General features: G+C 36.1%; 1 protein-coding gene across 2 annotated transcripts in view; it reads left to right on the forward strand.

Moving 5' to 3' along the window:
- The window catches only part of PRKD1 (protein kinase D1), a 123,758-nt gene that overhangs the window by 90,010 nt on the left and 13,291 nt on the right, over nucleotides 1-20,457 (forward strand). For both annotated transcript variants that reach the window (XM_084521242.1, XM_084521243.1), the window contains 9 exons: nucleotides 6,386-6,596; nucleotides 8,295-8,372; nucleotides 11,176-11,380; nucleotides 13,565-13,688; nucleotides 14,477-14,554; nucleotides 15,528-15,807; nucleotides 18,372-18,424; nucleotides 19,021-19,093; nucleotides 20,223-20,329. In XM_084521242.1, the coding sequence (XP_084377368.1) occupies nucleotides 6,386-6,596; nucleotides 8,295-8,372; nucleotides 11,176-11,380; nucleotides 13,565-13,688; nucleotides 14,477-14,554; nucleotides 15,528-15,807; nucleotides 18,372-18,424; nucleotides 19,021-19,093; nucleotides 20,223-20,329 (1,209 nt within the window). The remainder of the gene's footprint in view (nucleotides 1-6,385; nucleotides 6,597-8,294; nucleotides 8,373-11,175; nucleotides 11,381-13,564; nucleotides 13,689-14,476; nucleotides 14,555-15,527; nucleotides 15,808-18,371; nucleotides 18,425-19,020; nucleotides 19,094-20,222; nucleotides 20,330-20,457) is intronic.

Genomic DNA, 20,457 nt, shown 5'->3' on the forward strand with positions numbered 1-20,457 from the left:
AGCCAGCTATAATTAGTAGGAGTCCTTCTCTGATGGATAGAGTGGAGTTCATTAGATAGAAGATCCTCAGGGGCAAAATTAGTACTTCCTCTTGAAGAAAGACACTCAAGTTAACTCTGAATTAATACCACTCACAGTTATTTCTATTCTTGTCAACCCAGGTTATTCTGCAGTGATGTACTATCATGGTTTAACCTGCAGACAGCTAACCACCACACAGCTGTTTGCTCACTCCCTTTGCAGTGGGATGGGGAGAAAATTGAAAGGAAAAGTGCAAGAACGTGTTGGTTGAGATAAGGACAGTTTAATAAGAATGAGGGAAAGAAAAAGGAAGGAAAGCATGCAACAATAATAATAAAAAGAATATACAAAACAAGTGGTACACCATGCAATTGCTCACTTCCAGCCAAATGATGTGCAGCCACTCCCTGCGCAGCAGCAGCCCCCCTGGCCAACTTCCCCGGTTTATTGTTCCACATGAGGCCCTAAGGTATGGGACATCCCTGTGGCTGATCCCAGTCTGTCAGCTGTCCTTCTTCTGTCCCCTCCCAGCTCCTGGTGCACCCCCAGCCTTCCCGCTGGCAGGGCAGTACTGATGAGAGGCTGGAAAGTGTCTGCAACAACTAAACAATCATAGGTTGTCAGCATTATTCTCATCCTAAACCCAAAACACAGCACCATACCAGCTAACATGAAGAAAATTAGCTCTATCCCAGCCAAAACCAGGACATGTACACTGCACGTTTCTGTCAGTCCTATAGTAATGTAAATTAGTATATTATTCTATAATTTCAGTGTGCTTATTTGTTTAATAAAAGTCCCTATGTTATTTTGGGGAATGCTCCTGTAAGGTGTGTTGTTTTTTTTTTTTTAATGTACAAAATCTAGATTAATTTTAAATTAATAAAAGTGCAAAATATAGCCTGCAAAATAAATAATGTTTACATTGATTTATTGCCGTATTCACCACACTGTTCTAAGTTCGTGCACTGGACAGAATTGAGAATCTCAATGAATCTGACAATGAAATATAAATATTTAAAAAGGAATTTTGTACAACTATGTAAACTAAAATAATGTATTAAATGTAAAAAATAACCCAACAAAAGCTATTAAAAAAGTAGCTCCCTTTTATTTTAAAGAATTGTGTGTCTATGAAATTCAAAGTCCAGTTGAACCCTGAATTAAAACGTAGGATACAGAAAGTAAATTTGGAATGACCTACCATTCCTACACTGCTGTGCCATGAAATAATGAATAAGGTCAGTGTTCTAGCTGCTATGCATTAAATACTCTAAGGCTGAATTTCTTGTCACTAATTCAGACTACATTAGAACTTTTTAAGGGCTAATTTGCCCAAATATGGTTGTTTTTGTAGTTCATGACAGCTAGATGAGATCTAAGTGAGGACTGAGCCAATTATTTTAAGTTAAAAGTTGTATATGTAGGGAAGTGTTATATATTGCATCATTTTTGCAGCTAGTATTTGCCATATTTTCAGAAAAATAGCTAGAAGCAAAAATAGTAAACAGCTTAAGTTATGCATTTCCTGAAATTTCATGTGTGCCATATGTTGGTGATGTTTTTGAATGCAACCTTTTGTGATCCATTGGAAAAGTTTTATGGGATTCTTCAGCTTGGAAGAGGTTAGAGGTTCAGGTTGTTCTTGTCCTCAGAGAACTACCACTTGTTCTTAAATCCCCTCTTTTGTTTTTAGGAAAGACATGCAGATCTTGGGACAGCTCTGAACTTTTAAAGATTTAGTGAAGCTTTGTCCATCTCCCCCTCCTCCTGTGCTGGCAGCTCACCCACTGCTGGGAGCAGACCCAGCTGCTGAGTGCAGAGTGCTTTAAGCCTGAGGAATCTGAACAGGGTCCAGAACCTACCCTTGGGAGCTTGGGCTGATAGTTGTCAGCTTGTCAGACTTCATGTAAGTCTCCACAGCTTAAAGTGAGGACTTGTAAATGCTGTGGCAGTAGGAATTTGTGAGAAGCATATGGTATGCGTAAGCAAACATACACTCAAAGTTAGTTTTTCATAATTTGTAAGTACTAACACAAGGGTTCACACATATCTAAAATTATTAAAAAAAAAGGCAAAAAGGCAAACCCTGCAGCACACATTTTACTTTCCTAGCATCTCTGAACTATTCCACATGTTGGCACTGGATCTTCTGAAATGGTACAAGATCCTTATGCCCAAGTCTGAAAAGTTAGTATAGTCTGATAACTACTGCTGAAACCCAATAATCTTTTTTTTTGTTACTTCACAAAATAAGGCAGGTTACAAACCACTGTTTGCTGGTGTTGATGTCTGAGCAGGAGGAACAGGATACATAATAATTTCATCTGTGGGTACTTTAATATTAACAGTTTGTACTGAAGTCAGTTCTTTGATGTGTTTACACATTTAATGTTGAAGTGTTTTTCAGACCATAACTATCTAACTGTGATGCTTGTAGAATTAAATCATACACTTGAGTTAAAGAGAAGAGTGCAAGAAGCCTCAAAAGACAACACAGTTGATTGCATTCTAAGTGTGGTATTTCAGTATATTTAATTGAAGATTTGTTTCCTTGAATTTACTTAATTACAGTCACATAGTTTAATTTGTTAAAGTCAACATTTGCTTTGCAGCAAAAGCAGTTCCTGCGGTGACATAGACAGCACCTCATAAGACAGTAGTTTCCTGTGAAAAATTTATATACGAACATATTAAGTCTTTATCTTCTGCCTTCAATACAGGAAGGAAATGCATTTTTCAGCAAGTATACTTCAACACAGAAAATGAAACTTTGTGAGGCCACTTGTAATTTTTTTTGGTTTTGTTATAGTACACATCACTTTTCTCAGTTGTCCAGATATATAAATAAACTAGGCATTTTTTTTCTTTTCTTAAGGCAAACACATTATAGAAATACCTGTGTAGTTTTTGTTGACCATCTCAGTGTTATATACAGGGATAATGTCACAATGCTTTTTAGATACTGAGCCTGCAAAAAATTAGAATTTCTATGAGAATAGTTTTGAAAAATTTGTTTCAGGTGAAGTTTACTTATTCGAATGTCTTTCCATGAGCGTAATTTAAAAAGGTGATCAAATGTCAAAAATAGTTTTTTTGTTTGTTTGTTTGTTTTTTTTAGTAGGACTGTTGAAACTTTTTAAAATAAGTCAGGAAAACAGCAGTCTCTTTTATGTTTAGGCTGCTCTGCACAGTTGGATTACAGGGCTGTTCCTTGTCTTTGCTCCCTATAGGCCAGTTCTGCAGTCAGCTTGATTGCTTCCCATTAGTCCCTTCAAAACTCCCCAACATTTCTGTGATTTCTGTGCCTGAGAGGGGTGCTAGAAGTGGTGCTAGAAGACAATTGGACTCACCCAGGTGGACAACAGTGGAATGCTTTGGCAGAAAACTGGTATTTATTCCAGTTTCTTAATTGGATTTTGCAGCAGATTTGGACAAAGTAAAAAGACAGGCAGGCAGGATTTCCTGCTGAGTGCATTTTACTTTTAGGGTAGGAGATACGTGGAGAATTGTCTCCTTCCTGTGATGACATGATTCTGCACAATGACAGTGGGCTTCTGCCTACTGTAGGCAAATAGTTGTGTACTTAGTAGGTTTTAACAAAGCCCAGCAAATAAACCACGAGTACGTTTCAAAAATCTGAAGAAATAGAACAAGATTGAGGGGTGAGGCATCAGCTAATAAAAGTAAGGGATATGTAGAATGCCCCGTGTTGGTTGGGGAACAGCTTGGCACCTCTTATTTCTTGAAAAGGTTCTTCTTCCCCCCTCACCTCAGAGTAATCAGCAAGCACTGGATTCTATTTGATATTCTCATTATTTAAGGCATAATTAAATGTAAGTCTCTGGATATGATCAGTTTCAGTGGCTTGATTGGACATCCATAGAGTTAAATATCTGCATATGTTCCTTTGTGTTTGTTGTAACTTTGAAACTAATATTCTGATCTGTTAAAATTACCTTGCTAAGATGATTGTTAGAAGGACTGCCTAGTGTTTGGAGCAGTGCAGGCTGTTAGTTTCCATGGTGTAATCCAGTTAAGCAATCATTTCCTGGGAAGTTTCCAGAGTTGCTGAGTCAGTAGTCTGGCTGGCTACCAGGAAAAACTAATTTATCTTTCTAACAAACCAGGCACACCAGTTGAAAAAGAAGGTGCTCTGTTCAAGAGATTCTTGCTTTTTTGGTGAAAATGGTGTAGTTCCTGTTTTCTGTTCTTTCAGGGATTTTAACTTATGGCGTCTGCCTGATGCTGGGAGCGCTGTAACTTAAAATTAAGGCATATTGACAGGAGTTTTGGAAAGTAATGGGAGGAGAAGCTCACCATTGACAAATTGGAGGACACAGTTCTCCTCCTAACTGGTCAGTCACCCTGGGGTGTGGAGTGTCCCATGTGTTGACTGCCCCCCAGCTTCCATTCCCTTGCTGCTTATGTTGCCAGTGGTATGGCACTGCACTAAGACTGAAGTGGGATCAGTCTGTACCAAAACTGTCCTATTTGTCCTTACATACAAATATTGAGAGGATGGAGATCTTCTTGTGGGCTCTGTCCCATCCACACATTCTGAGGGCTGTCATTTGCAGGTGGTTTACACAAGCCAAGCGTTGTAGGTTGTGCTGTGCAGGTGGGCCCATTTCCTTCCTGTTGGGCTTCTTCCTCCCTCCTCCTTCCTCTCCCTCCCAAAGCCCTGTTCACGTTGCCTTCATATGACTTAATGCAATCTGCCTTGAAAGCATTAGGCAAATGATATTACTCACTGATCAATACTAAATAGTTTTAATCCTAAAATGAGTCTAGTTTTTTCATATGCACAGCTGCTTTACAGCAAAAGATCTAAAACTCTGAAAGTAAACACTTAATATCAAAACATGTACTTGTGTTTTTCCATTTTTATTTGTAGTAAAGAAAAGATACATGCTTTCTTATACTTGTTGCAAACTAACTTGTTTACAGTGATCACATGTATGTGGCTCATAGAATGTATTTTACATATTTCTCCTTGACTTGACAGGCCTGCATTTATACACTGAATAAGCATGTGATGTTGGCATTGTTATCAATTAGCAAGGAAGCTCTAATGTTCAATAAGTCTATTGCATATACTAGACAGGTAGTTCTGAAGCATAGCCAAAAGAAAAAGAATTGTCTTTTAAACTCTGTCTAGTTTTTGGAAGGAAGAAACTTCTTTCTTTATTTATTTATTTCTATGACAAATACACTATGAAGGCAAGCCTAGAATTGCTCCTTAAGTTCTTCTACCATTAAAAGGACCTTCAAATTTCTCTTTACTTCAAGATTCTCAGACAGAAGCATAAAGAAATGTCTTTTTATATGTTGGTGACCAGGAAATAATATTCAATCAGTCCCTTTAGATGCAGAATTTCCTATAGCTTTCCTATAGTTCTTAGTTTTAAAAACAGTTTTTCAAGTTAGGCCAATTAGCTTCAGCTAATACAACCTTTGAACAGTGGAGGCTCAACAGAGAATGACTCATTTCCTACCCTTCAGTTACAAGATTATTTGCATATGGCGGAAAGAAGATACTAAGTTTTAAATGATCAAGTTGCATCTTGTCACTTTTTTTTTTCTTTTCCATGTGGGTGTAGTCTGTTTCTCAAGGACAATTCTTGGGAGAAAGTAGTTTTCTGGGTCAGTTATTTTCTGGGGTAATTGCCATATTTACATCTAAATGAATTTAGCAGAGAAAATAAGATAACTCATTTCTTTCAGGAATTACATTGATTCCATTCCTTCGACACAATGTGTCTCCCTTCATACATATCTATATAGTGCCATCTAAATACCTGTTCTGATCTATTGTGCATGGTTTGAATGTGGTAAGGTTAGTGATAACAAACATTATAAATAAAGGTGATGGAAAATACTAACCTGCTTTCTATCAAAAACCTGCATGCACATAGATCAAGATAATAATTTTCTTAATGTTTGTACAAAAGTACATCCTTTCAAAGTTGGCTTTGATATAAAACAGAAAATAAGAGAGGGAAAGAAATGCCTCTTGCTTTTATCAGAACACAAAATGCTTTTCTGAGAATTTTTTAATGAATCTGTTTTCATTTTGATCAAAATCTGTTTTTAAATTAAAAATATAAATTAGAACTGTTTCATCCACATTGTGAAATGCATGGCACTAGTGTTAGCAAAAATATTGTTTGATACCGTTCCAATTTTTCAAAAGCAGTCTTAAAGAGAGGGGTATATTGCATGTTCTATTAGTGTTTAAAAGTAATTACATTGCTTTTTATGACAGATGACATACCATTTTTGAGGCACATGTGAGTATGATATTCTTTTAACAATTAATAAATCATGATTATTTGAAATATCCTTTTTATGTATTTCACAGCAAAAGACACCATCAGAATCATTCACTGGGAGAGAGAAGAGATCAAATTCACAGTCCTACATTGGACGACCTATTCAGCTTGACAAGATCTTACTTTCCAAGGTTAAAGTGCCTCACACTTTTGTCATTCACTCTTACACACGGCCAACAGTTTGCCAGTACTGTAAGAAGCTTCTCAAAGGGCTTTTTAGACAGGGTTTGCAGTGCAAAGGTAAGTAAACTCCCTTAAGGAACATAAAAGCTAAGCATAATAAAATTAGTAAGTTAGCATTTGAGTAGTTGCTATATAGCCATACTCAGGAATTTTTCACCAAACTGTCTAGGTGTAGGCAAATGAGCAATTATATTGGATTAAGCTAGGATCAGAATTGCAATAATTGTTCTACAGGAGCTGGCTGCATGCCTATTCATTGTCTATTCATTATTACCCTGTGGTATAGCTGAGGTAGCTCGCATCCTTGTCATTCAGGTGTGGATTGTCTTGGCACTTGGTGAGAGTGTGTTCACAGGCAGTGACAGCTGAATAGTTAATACATAGTACTGTATTCTCAATCTTCGTTGTTTTCAATCTGCAAGATTTTATGCTTGAATTGAAGAATGTGCATGAGTCTTAGCAACTCAAAGTTTAGAGGGAGTTCTAAGGGAAATTAAACAAGATGAGCTTATATGAGAACTTAAGAACATTTTTTTTAATGCATTCTTACCTACATGCTCTCGAGTCTCATGTAGCTATACCTTAGCAGGTGCCAAAGTGAATCAGGACATTTGGATTGTAGCCTAGACTACTGGCTCACCTTAACCAACGAGAGTGCCCGCAAATACAAAGCATTTTGTATACTACAGTGTTAAATATTGTTGATCAACAGATCCTTAAAATCACCTTCCCTCTATTAAAATAAGCAATAACTTTCATAAAATGAGTCAATACAGTTTGTGTTGCTTCCTTGAACACCCTGCAAAAGTTCAAAGTTAAATTCATTTCATTTAAGTGATTCTGATGTGATTTAACTCAAGCAAAATCTGTATAAAGGCATCACCTGTTTCAGTTTGTTTTGAATCTCAGTGACATAAGCAAATATTAACCTGATTTAAAAATGCATATATTTGCCAAGAGTTTGGCACTGTTGTACCTCAGTTGGTTTTTGAATCAATCTGAAGTTAAATAATTACAAGGATATAGACATCCCTAGTATATTTCTTCCTTCCTGACTTTGCTTTTCCAGCTGTGTTAATAAGTTACAGCTCTTAGTTTAAGTAAAATGTGTTCCATAAGCCAAAAGAAAATAGTTGAAATGACATCTAGTAAAGTGCCATTTACAGATGTGAAAAAAAGAAAAGTAGAGTAAAGTTAAAATATCTGGAAAATAAGGGAGGTATTAAAGGAACCCTCCACTTAAAGCTGTTTAGAATTTGCTTTGCAATGCAAACAAATATTTCTGGCTTATGATTGTTGCTTAGGATTCTGCTGCTTCAATTGTCAGCCTTCAGTCTTTGATACATAGTCAAACTTCTGAGCTGCAGTTGATATGCTGTAGCCTGATCTGCTTCTTGTACTGGAAAAGCAACTCTGGCTTTTGAGCCAAGTGCACAGGTCTCCAACTTGCTCCCTGAGATGAGCGTAGCATGCACTTAGTGCAGTGAAGGCCTCCGCCCATTGCTGTGAGTGCTGCTTTCCTTTTCCCACAGGGAAGCTGCTGGCATGTTTATGCTGTTGGTTCCACTGGCAAATGGCATGCAGCCAGGCTAGTGCTCTCTGGACGCATTAAGTTAACTTTATGTTAGTGAAATAATAAGGCTTGACATTTATAGGTTGGATAGCAGGAAAAAATTGTAATAGTGGCACCGAAAATGAGAAATAATTTTGCTGTATTCTTTTTTTTTTTTTTTTTTTTTTTTTTTTTCTTGCAAGACTGTCGGTTCAACTGTCACAAGCGCTGTGCTCCTAAAGTGCCAAATAACTGCCTGGGGGAAGTTGCCATTAATGGAGGTAAGTCACCTTAAGAATTATTTCTGTCATTGTTTAAGCCACCAGCAAAATAAAAGAGAAGTGTAAAACTGACGTGTACAAAGACATGTTTTTCCATTGCTTGGGAGTGGCCTTTCCTCTGCGACATTTCTATTGTATATTGAAGATGAAGTATGAGAGGAACCCTATTAATGTTTCATACATCATCAACTTGGAGCATGTATCTTCAAAATATATCGCACTGAAAGGCAGGTTCAGCTGTGCCACAGAGGTGGCTTCAGCAGCAAAATGTCTGGGTGATCATGGCCTGCAGAATGCCAAAGTAAACCAAAAAAAAGGAATGTGCATTAGACATTGGCATTTACCTGGCAGATACAAACACATTGTTTTTTTTTTAATCTGGGAAGGGAAAAAATGTTTGTTTTAGGATAATGTTCCTGAGAAGGAAATGCATACTTGGAGGAACTGGGAAAGCCCTCCATGATAAAAATCCACTGCTTGCTGTTGGGGTAAAGCCTTTATCAGTTGCTAGAAATGAAAACTTGATTATCTGCTGAATTTCCAATACATGTGCTGTCAGTTTTGTGTCAAGTATAGGAATGTATGGCTAGGTTTGACAGACGGTACTGGAGAAAAAAAAAGGTGGTTGTAGGTGAGATGTTGATTGCCTTGGAAATGTCACTTTTCTATGTGATAAGGGAATTAGAAGTGTGGTAAACTGTTCAGTGTCTAATTCATATTACCACATATTGTCAGCCTAAACTGCTTCTAAGGTTAATGAAATATTGCTTTATTAGATATAATTTTTCAAACTTTAAATCAGTTATCTATTTTACTGAAAATATATAAAGAATTTACAAAATTAGGAGTGATAATTAATGTTTTTTTGTAGTGCGTGACAATATTATTACAAAGTTTTTCTGTTTAATGACAATTAGCATAGGCAAAAACATTTTAGATACCAAGTATCCCAACTTGAAACATGATAAGGTGCGTAATTTTCTGAAAGGTTGGTATGGCACTCATACAGCATGTTTTACGCCATTTATATCTGTCCATACGTAACTGTTTCTTCAGGAGTGCAAGTGCAAGTTTATGGAAGGATGTAGACTGACTTTCAAATCCAAGAACTAAAAATATACCAAGATATGTTAAATTCATTGATGACAGTATGGACCATAGAAATCTTAAGAAGGTTAAAAAAATCATTTTAATACATTTTCCAACCCAATCTCTATTTTTTGACTTTGCAAATAATTGTATGCACAGAGATTTTCAGTCAAAGAAAGTCACTAAGTCTGTTTATAAATGATAAAATTTCTACTGCATACATTTGAGGTGCAGTCTGAGAGCAGTGCAAAACAGGATTGATCAACAGTGTTAAGATGGAAAGGCAAGACTTATTTCTGGACAGCCAAACTAAATGAACAAAATTTACATTTGTTTCTGTTTCAGTCCTTAGTGAAACAGAAAAAAGCTGCCTACCTTTCATCTCAGGCAGCTGTACTTTATCCCTCCAACACACCCTCTTTACCCTCTCCCTGTCTGCCCCACGAGTAACATGCTGCTTTTGTTTTCTTGTCTCCTACCTATGAATCTGATGACGGTCTGATGAAAAGTAGTGGTTTCTTTGAGGAAGAGCTGAGTGAGGAAAGCTTGTTTAAAGCCACTTGGGGTGAGAACACTTACTCCAAGCAGTATTTTAGAAAGTGTTAAGCTTTCTTTTGTGCAGTTCTGCAGAATTAGTACTTAGGCCCTTGGAACTCTACATCTAAAAATTTATATAATTTGGCTTTTCCTAATCAAATGATGTATCTAATATGGTATCCATGGTGCTATAGTGTAACTTGTAATTGTGTGTATAAATGACTGATATGGGGTCATCAGGATTGTTAGAGGCAATTTCATCCTGGTATCTCATTTCTATTTTTTCAGAAATTTGGTTCACATTAATTTCCATCTTAATAAATAAAATAAAGTAGCTGTCACTCTGTCCATCTGCTGTGTGATGCATCTTCCCCAAAATAGTAAGTGAAGGAAGAGCTGAAGCAATAAAATTCCAAGTATGGTCTCATTAATTAACATTAAACACTAAATGTGGGAGGTTATTTTTAACTGACTGTGGGTTTATTAAAAGTAGAGATAAAAACCATGCTGTAGGATTAGCAAAAAGAGAGCCCAGAACTGTAAAGTGTCATTCATGACTGGATGACTGTTTCAGCTAGAAATGAAGTCTAATGTGTCTTAGTCACACATTAGTAACTTATATCTAAACATGTTCAGACTAAAATGTTTTAGTCATGCACTTCCAATTCTAGTGAAATACCATCAGTTCAAAACATTTTTCTGCTAACCATTTCACTGTTCTTTTTCTTTTGGGGCATCCTCAATATGGTCTATCAAGAAACCTTCCTCCACAGAATTAGGTGAAGGTTTGTCAGTGAAAACATTTCGTGTTTTCCATGTGATTTCATCTTACTTTGAACTGAGTGGGTCCTGAAACACTGTAAGCATCCCAGAAAAAATAATGCTTTGTTTCCTGTCTGACAGGACTGATGATTTTGACTTTTTAACTTTTTTATGTTTTTAACAAAAAGTTGTATTTCTGAAAATACTCCAGTTTGATGTGTTTCCATTTTTCTGCAGCGATTTTCTAAACTGCTGGTTAAAGACCATGCTTTGCCAGTACACACTGAGTAGAGAGAGGCCCAGGCAATGGAGTTCCGAAGAGAACCTGATTTTTCTGGAAGCTTGAGAAGTGTTAGATTGTTGCAGTTGGAATATTGTATGTTTTTAGATATTAATTTCAGATATAATATTCCAGATCTCCTTAGTCCTGGGGCTGAGTCTGACGTGGTCATGGAAGAAGGGAGTGACGACAATGACAGTGAAAGAAACAGCAGTTTTATAGATGACATGGAAGAATCTATGGCTCATGATTCTGAGATATCAATGACAGGATGCCATAGTGACAATGGAGAAATGCAGGATCCTGATCCAGATCATGATGAGTCTAGCAGGATGATCAGGTGAACCTTCCATCTTCTTCTGTATTTATTTATAAATAAATATATATTTGAGTCTAGGACTATATAGGACTATAGGATTAATATATGTATTTGAGTCTAGGACTCAAAGGGAAATCTAAATGGACCCTGTTCTTCCTCCTTCAACAATGACAGAGCTAGTGATATGTGATGGATCTGAAATTACAATGACATTACTTTTCTGAATATATGCGTTAGGATTTTAAAAAGAACTTAAACATTATTGTTGAGTTGAAGTAGTAACTGAAAAGATGTTAGATTTAGAGCTTAGTGATATGGTTTATGGGAAGACTTATTAGTGTTAGGTCAGAGGTCATGATCTTGGAGGTCTCTTCCAACCTAGATGATTCTGTGATTCTGTGATACACAAGTGTTTGTTTCTCTTGTGAAAATTAAGTTGTGAAACTTTATTTGTACATGAGCAATAGAGAAAAAAATAAAATGTTTTTATTTTCCCCAACTAGAAGTGCAATACTTGGTCACTTAAATAAAATAAAATAATTAATAACCTTGTATAAGTGACTGTTATAATTGACTCTAAGTATATTGTTTGCATTTTTAGGTATCTTTAGAAAGAAGGAAAGTTTGGAAAGCTGGAACTTAAGTTTAACTTAACGTAGCTAAACTCATTTAGTTTAAAGCCCTTATCAACAGCATTGAACTGTTATTCCTACTGTCATATTCATCTGCATAGATACTATGTATATAGACAAATTGAATCACCTGAATATGTCTATGCTTATTTCTTGAAGTCAGTGTTACAGATAATTTTGAATTGTCTAAGTTATATTAAATGGACAACATTGAAGGTTCTCTGAAATATAGATACTGAATTATAAATAATTAAAAAATTGATGACCAAGGTACATTGTTTTCCTTACTTGAGGGGCATCCCTGTACTTCCAGTAATACTTTCCAAAAATTATTTGTAAGGGTAGTCTCCATGTCCATGGATTATTTTTAAGGGATCTGTAAAAGCCAAAAAGTAGACAAGAGTAGAGACAAGAATAGTTATACAGGGACTGCATTTCATTTGATCATTTTTAGGCAAAAAGGTATGTTAATTAGAGTCTTAATGAAACTTTAAGACAGGACACTTTGCATTTTGATTGGAAACTGAGGATTCATAAAATGCTTCATATTTCCAGGATTCATTACAGTGAAGGGGGTCAATCTGCAAATATTCACAATCAGATGAGTTGTGGAAGCCTAAGATATTCTTTTCCTGGGGGGTTTCTGCTCTTTTTTTGCTGGAATTGTTGCACCAGTGGCTCTGCCAGCAGGGCCTGCATGTGCTCTCAGTGCTCTGCTTTCATGTAGGATGCAGCATCTCAGTTTGAATTTCTGCTGGAAATGACTAAGCATTTAAGTTTAGGATTAAAGCAGATGATTGAAGCAGATGATCCATTTTGCTCTTGGAATGGTTAACTCCAACATCAAGAAAAGTGGGAATATGGGCTTGGCTACTGCTTAAACCTCTCCAACTAGATATTCCACTATTTATCTGCTTTTACTATCAGGCATACTGTCAAGTTCCCATGCCTTCCTGAGTTACTGTGCTGAGCACTGGAAGTTTTCAGGGTGCATACCCAAGTGCAGGGCAGTGGGACTTTGCTTTAATCCTCAACAACAACATTGTTGTCTTAAACCTCTTTCTCTGAGAGGTTCCACCAGAGTCTCTACTATGCCCTGCCAGTGTATACACAGCTAGTCAGCTGACACATTTTCTACTCTAAACTGTCATAAGTCCACTGTGTTTGAACCCAAGAAAGATCACAGGGTGGTAATCTGATGGACAATGTTTACTTAGGTTATGATATATTCAAGATCAAGTGCAGGTCTGAATCATGCATAGCACAGACTTGAGCTATGTCTCCCACACCCTAGTTGAGGCCCTAGTCATTTGCCCATCATCTTAGCTCATCTTTCAGAATATTTTATGTGTGTTGTGTGTGTAAGCCTTCTTGTATTGTGGCATTACAAGTTTTTTTTCTTTGTAGTCTTGAGATAGTGGAATGACAAAAAAATTTGTCATGTCTGTTAGTGACTATAATGGTAAATGTGGTTATCATATATATATATATTCATTCTGAATTGGACAATTTTTTTCTCTCTTTGTCTAAAATTGTCTTCTTTTTAAAAAGCCTTTATTGATTTATTCTTAAGCCCTTCAACCAGCAACAACATTCCATTAATGCGAGTGGTACAATCTGTGAAGCACACAAAAAGGAGAAGTAGCACAGTAATGAAGGAGGGTTGGATGGTTCACTATACAAGCAAAGATACACTGGTAAGAAATGTTAAGGAAGGCCTGTCTTACACTACATACTATATGATAGTACTCAATCAGATCCTAACAATACTTTGATAATTTAAAGTCACTCACATAAGGCATTGTTACACTATTTGTGATTCCTGAAGTCCTAATTCCCATAATTGAGGACTGGCAATGCTTGTAAGAAGCAGTCACTTTATCGTACCAGGAGACAGTTAAAACACAAAAAAGTATCTGCATCTGTCAGTTGCATTAATGTAGGCCATATGTAAAGACATTCTGAAGAAAGAACAAGATCTTAACACCGTAGAGGTTCTGGAAAGTATCTTTATCTTCCAACTGCAGTCTCCTAGATATCTTACTGTTATGTGAAATTAGGCTTTTGTAAAATAAACATATCATTAAAAAACAGTTATTTTATGCTAAAACAAGAGTCAAAGTGTTAATATGTAGCCTTCTAAGGTGAGACAGAGTGTTATGACTGATAAAAAAAAAAAGTTGAATTATTTTAGAAACACACCTGTAGCAAATTGTGTGTAGTGTAACCCAGACATTAAAGTGACATGTTAAGTTTTCAAAACTTGGATGACTTGAACATAGCTACATTATTATTAAAACAACAAAAGGTGTACCTATAAATCTTAAGTCTAAAGTCATCATAAAAATCAGGAAACTTTATCCTTTACAATTCATCCCTTCAGACATAAATGAAATGTTTTGGAAGTGATTCTTTTGAGAAATTAGCATTTCTTTAGTTTTCTTGAAAACTTTTAGAAAGATTTTCCCCCTGTTTTTCATTGCAGAGGAAGCGGCACTACTGGAGACTGGATAGCAAATGCATTACACTTTTTCAAAATGATACTGGAAGCAAATATTACAAGGTAAGGCATGGTTTTCAATCTACTTTTCTAATGTTTAATGATTAGAGTGAATTGCTGAATTAATAAATACTAAAAGTACATTAGCAGTATAACTTCGAACTATGTTTGTTTTCATTACTTACATCTATTTTGCATTTCACAAACAAGTCTCAGATCAAAAAGGTGTCAGCTAACAATGACGGATAAAACACATGCTATGGAAATGTAAGGTTTTTATACAGGGACAATTCAGTGCCAGCGACAAATTCTGCCAAGAAACTCATCTGATATTCTGTCATTCATTATAGAAATTCTTTCCAAACAATTAGGTGTAGTACATACTATTTTAATTCAGCCCTTTGGGCATAATGTTGTGATTCAAATTGTAAAAGATTATTTTAATGCTCATGTACTTTTACCTGAGGCAGTTAAACTCCTTAGGTGCTACTGCAGTAGTTTTTGATAATGCAAAATATTTCTTTCATGTGGCTTCCTCTCAGAGAAATATGTTAGTAAAATAGGTCCTTAAGTCTTATTCAAGATGAAACAATTAAGTTAATGCCTATGTGAAAGGTGGATTTGCAGTCTTAATGTTAGAATAGATTTATTCTGCTTTTCTTAATAGATTTATTTGCAAATAAAAATTTATTTAGAAATTTATGATATTAAAATATTTTATATTTTATATAGAAAGAAGCAGGGTTCAATTTTCTAGTGGAGTTCTATTGGTGGTCTTTTCTGATGGCACCTCACTCCTGTCTTTGCGAAGTTTAAATAATTGAAGTTATGTTTGGTCTTGGAAAGAAATGTTTGGTGTTTTGCCAGCAACAGGCCTCTGTTTCAAAGAGTTTCAGGTTACAAGAGCCTTTTTGTTTGCACAAGAAGCATGTGGTTAGAAGTAATAGCTAATATCATAAATTAGTCATTTTTTAGTTTTATGTGTTGATGATCTTTACACAGAAAATAAATATACATATATATTTTTTCATTTTAGGAAATTCCATTGTCTGAAATTTTCTCACTGGAACCTGCAAAAACTTTCACTTTACTGCCTCAAGGAGCCAATCCTCATTGTTTTGAAATAAGCACAGCAAATATAGTCTATTATGTTGGAGAAAACATAGAAAACCTCTCAAGTGTTCCACTGAATAACAGTGTTCTCACCAGTGGTATTGGCTTAGATGTGGCAAGAATGTGGGAGATGGCAATACAGCATGCCCTGATGCCTGTCATCCCTAAAGGGGCATCTGCTGGGTCGGGACCCAACCTACACAGTAAGTTTATTTATTTTCTCTGCTTCAGATAAATACAGTCATATAACAAATTACATTGCTCAATCTTCTGTACAGAAATATTGCACAGCTCATCAGCTCATCAGCTGTCTGTGTATTATTTTAAAAGCTACAATTTCTCATCCATGTGTTTCCAGGTAATACTAGGTCATCTGTGTTAACATACAATGTGCAGATTTGCTAGTGAGCAAATAGTTGTTCTATTTCTATGGCGTCTCATCCATATTTGTGTTGCTGACATGAATGATAGCTTCTTTGTGCAGAGGTGTGAAGTTTTCTGAGCTCCAGTTAGGAACGGATAGATGTTTCCCATCATGACTGTAATTTATGTTTCTAGCTATCTGCAGAAGCAGCAATTCACTCTTTAGGTCACTGCAGCATAGATGTTATCCTCTTTTCCATTACATTTATCTGTACAACTGCCACAAACATTGTCCATGCTGAGATGAAATGAATTTGTGTGAAGAACAGCTGTTCTAAGCACAACAAGGCATGGATAACAACCCAGGACCAAAAGAACTGAATATATCTTTGTCTCCAATTTACATACCTTTGGGTAACTCTGTACCGAAGATGACTGATTATGTAAACCAAACATGATAACAAAGCAGCACAGACCAAATAATTCACCAATACCAGGTATGTGCTGCTGTGGTTGATTTGCTAATTGTACTGAGCCTACTCAGTGTAAAGCAAATTTGGATACGTCTACACAAGCTGGTTTAGACCTTTTGTTACAGTATATATACACTTGCTTTAGCACTTGACATCTGGATGCTGTTAATGCAGCGTGAAATACTAACAAGACAACAAGCCCTTCAGAAACACAGTAATACAACAAATTGTACCTGTCTCCAGGCACAGCAGCTCACATCATTTCTGTCCTATGCTTTCTTGACTAGGTTCCTGCATAAAATAGCGTCAAATTCTGGATGTCATTTCAGTCAGGTTAGTTGCTGTGTACCCCTGGTTTGAGTCCAGTGCAGCTAAACAAATCACCTAAAATGCTGGACTGGGACTGACAGCTGTCTCTGCCTCTTGGGAAGCTTGAAAATTTTCTTTCTGAGTTAGCAGTTATCCCTCCCTGCTTTTTTTTTTTTTTTTCTGTGCAAAAATTAAGGTCACCTGAGACCTTTAGAACAAGCTTTCATGGGGACTAAGAATGGTAGCAATGTTCTGTCTTCTGCTCTGAGTAACACACATAGAATCATAGAATGGTTTGAGTTGGAAGGGACCTTAAAGACCAGTTCCAGGCCCCCTGCTATGGGCAGGGTCACCTGACCCTAGACCAGGTTGCTCAAAGCTCCATCCTACCTGGTCTTCAAAAATTCCAGGGATGGGGCAACCTGTTCCAGTGCCTCACCACCCTCATAGTAAAGAATTTCTTCCTTACATCTAATCTAAACCTACCCTATTTTAGTTTAAAGATAACCCCTTACCCTGTCACTACAACCCCTGATAAAGAGTCCCTCTCCAGCTTTCTTGCAAGTTTCCTTTAGGGGGGCATGTCCATGTTATTTTTCATGTAAGTACAAAGTATCACATACATTTGAAGACAAATCAACAACAATAAAAAGACTCCATGAAACCAAAATTTCCCCTTCCAAAACCAATATATTCCTAAGGAGATGACAAGGGGATAAATAACAAGGAGCAGAAGTTACTCATAAAAGATACTGATCGGTACTAGTAAGTTTCTTCTATGTGTAATACAGGCTTTATAGAAGAGGACACTGGTTTCAAAGACACTGAAATCTTGGTATGGACCAAAAAAAATGAAAAGTCAGCTTGAATGGGATTCTAGGCAGAGACAGGAGATAGACGCATCAGTGCTCCAAAGAACCCCTCCCCAAAATGGCGTCTTTGTTTAGTAAAGTAGCAGTAAAAATATTCTCCAGTTTTATTGAGCTTCTTAGTGGGTTTGCCATTCAAAAAAGTTCTGGTAACATCCTAAGCTTTGAATGTTTAGAAGTTGGATCTGATATTTGTTGTGTTAAAGCACATGTGCAAATTTTTACTTCCATTACTTGTTTTAATGTCTCTTATGCCAGTTGAAATGTCTATTACTTTTAACAGTACACATACCAATACAATTAAGTATAGGCCTTAGTCTGAATAGCATCAAGTACATTGTAGGTGACACTAGAAATAAAAGATTACTTTGAAATGCACTAAATAAAAGCAATTTACACTAGTTGCTGTTGTGTTACTTGCATAAGGTATAAAGCCCCAAAATAGAACAGAATAATGTAGTAAGTAGTAAGCTAATCAGTGCGAAATATGAGATTCTAGTATTAAAAAAAAAAAAAGGGTAATGAAATGTATAATCCTGTTCGTTACGATATACTACAAAAGTCTGCTGTTCGAGTCACATATTTGTGGGTTGGTGTAATTTTATATTAGCTGGTAGATGAACAAGCTGACCTAATTGGTCCAATTTCTACAGCTGTCAGAAGATATTGATGTAATGTAAATGTCATTTCCTATTATTACATGTTTCAACTAAAAGCACAGCAATCTAAAGTATATTTTACTTTCTTCCCCAGGGGATATTTCCATCAGTATTTCTGTGTCAAACTGCCAAGTTCAAGAAAATGTGGTGAGTGTTCTCTGAATGCTTGTGCTAGACATGGTATGATTAAGCTTGTGAAGTCATTGATCTGTTTTGCAAAGAGGTATGTTAGAGAGGAGTTTCCATCAGCTGTTTTTTCACCTATCCTGTAGAAATTAACAAACAATTAGCTTTGTTAACTTTTGAGAAAAGTCATCTTTGTGGCACCTTTTCCTTGAGACACAAGAATTGCATACGTGTGGTTTAGCTTAACATAGAATTTAACTACTTATCCTTGCAAGATGTTAATTAGCTAAAGGAGAAGTGAGCACTAGATGTTATTAGTTCATGGAAGTTCTGTCTGTTGAATTTAGTAAGGCTTATCACAAGCCTTGAGAAATATACCTTTTGTGTCATTGCTGAGATGACGCAAAATTGTAATATCTTCTTTGTCGTACAAAGAAGATATTACAATTGCAGTTATTGCTGCTTTTAAGAAAACTCATGTGAATGTTTCTAGCAGATAATATGTTTTGAAATGTACTGTAGTAAATGCATGCTGCTTCCCATTAGAAAAAGCAGATCAAATACAAATTTTGTTTCCATATCTCAATGCTTAATGTTTCTTATGTTTATATGAACAGGATATCAGTACTGTATACCAAATCTTCCCAGATGAGGTGTTGGGATCAGGACAGTTTGGAATTGTTTATGGAGGTACGGTGTTGGTGTGTTGTACAGTTATGCTAAAGGAAGAAAAAATCTGGAATTATGAAAGTATTTGGACTCTGAAATGCTTTCTAACAGAAATTAGCTAACAGGTGTTTAAGTAGTGTTCATTAAACACCATTTATTGTTGACAGTCTTTTTTTTTTTTTTTTGAACTTTTCTGCCAGTAGAGGATCAGTGTATATTAAGAGCTCTGGTAGTACAAACCCTGAAGCGCAGAAACCTGTTCTCTTAAAGAACTATAACAAAAGAAGGAAAACATTATTTCTTGCTACTATTTTTCTTGGCATGATTTTGTGATTTTTTTTTTCTTTCTTTTTACCAGTTTGTTTGAATTGTTTCTTTTTTTATTATTATCTTTTATCTTTTTTTCCTCTCTTTTTTTCTCTTTTCCGAAGAATTTCTACGGGCGCCTGATAAGCCTGAGATGTACACTCACATGCTTGAAGGAGATCAACTATTTCGTTATTTGCTAGTCTGGAAGGATTAAGCCTGTAACCTGCCAGTTGCAGAGAATTTAGTAAAAGTATATGAAAAAGAAAAAGTATATGAGAAGGATAACTTTACATTTATATTGTTGAAAGGCAGAGCTGACTTTCTTATGTGCTTATGTGTTTCTTAGGTGTTACAACAGCTTTGTCAGGTGACAAAGAGAAAAATTCACTAGTCAAAGGGAAGAAAAAAGGGAAATAACAGAAAACTTTTATTTAAGTTACTGCATACCTTCACTGGGATTTACTTACTTGGACATAGTTGTACATAAAGGTTGGATGTTAGGAAGAACTTCTTTACCGAAAGGGTTGTTAGACATTGGAACAGGCTGCCCAGGGAAATGGTGGAGTCACCATCCCTGGAAGTCTTTAAAAGACGTTTAGATGTAGAGCTTAGGGATATGGTTTAGTGGGGACTGTTAGCGTTAGGTCAGAGGTTGGACTCGATGATCTTGAGGTCTCTTCCAACCTAGAAATTCTGTGATTCTGTGATTCTGTGATAATTGATATTTAGCTGTGATCATTGGTACCATCAAGTGAAAGTGGAACATTTTTCAGAATTAATCGCATTAATTGATGGACGCCTTCTGTTTTTGTTTTGATCTGTTTGTTTGTTTTTAATGCAGGAAAACATCGCAAAACAGGAAGAGATGTTGCCATTAAAATAATTGACAAACTAAGGTTTCCAACCAAACAGGAAAGTCAACTTCGTAATGAGGTTGCAATTTTACAGGTATTTTTCTATTATTTTCACTGTAGTCACTCTATACATTACTAGAAATACCAGATAATATAATTATTCCAGTTGGTAATCACTACTGTTTTTGCAGAAAATATTAGTATTTTTACTGCCTAATCTGC

The sequence above is a fragment of the Aythya ferina genome (assembly GCF_964211825.1).
Source record: "Aythya ferina genome assembly, chromosome: 5".
NCBI classification, from domain to species: Eukaryota; Metazoa; Chordata; class Aves; order Anseriformes; family Anatidae; genus Aythya; species Aythya ferina.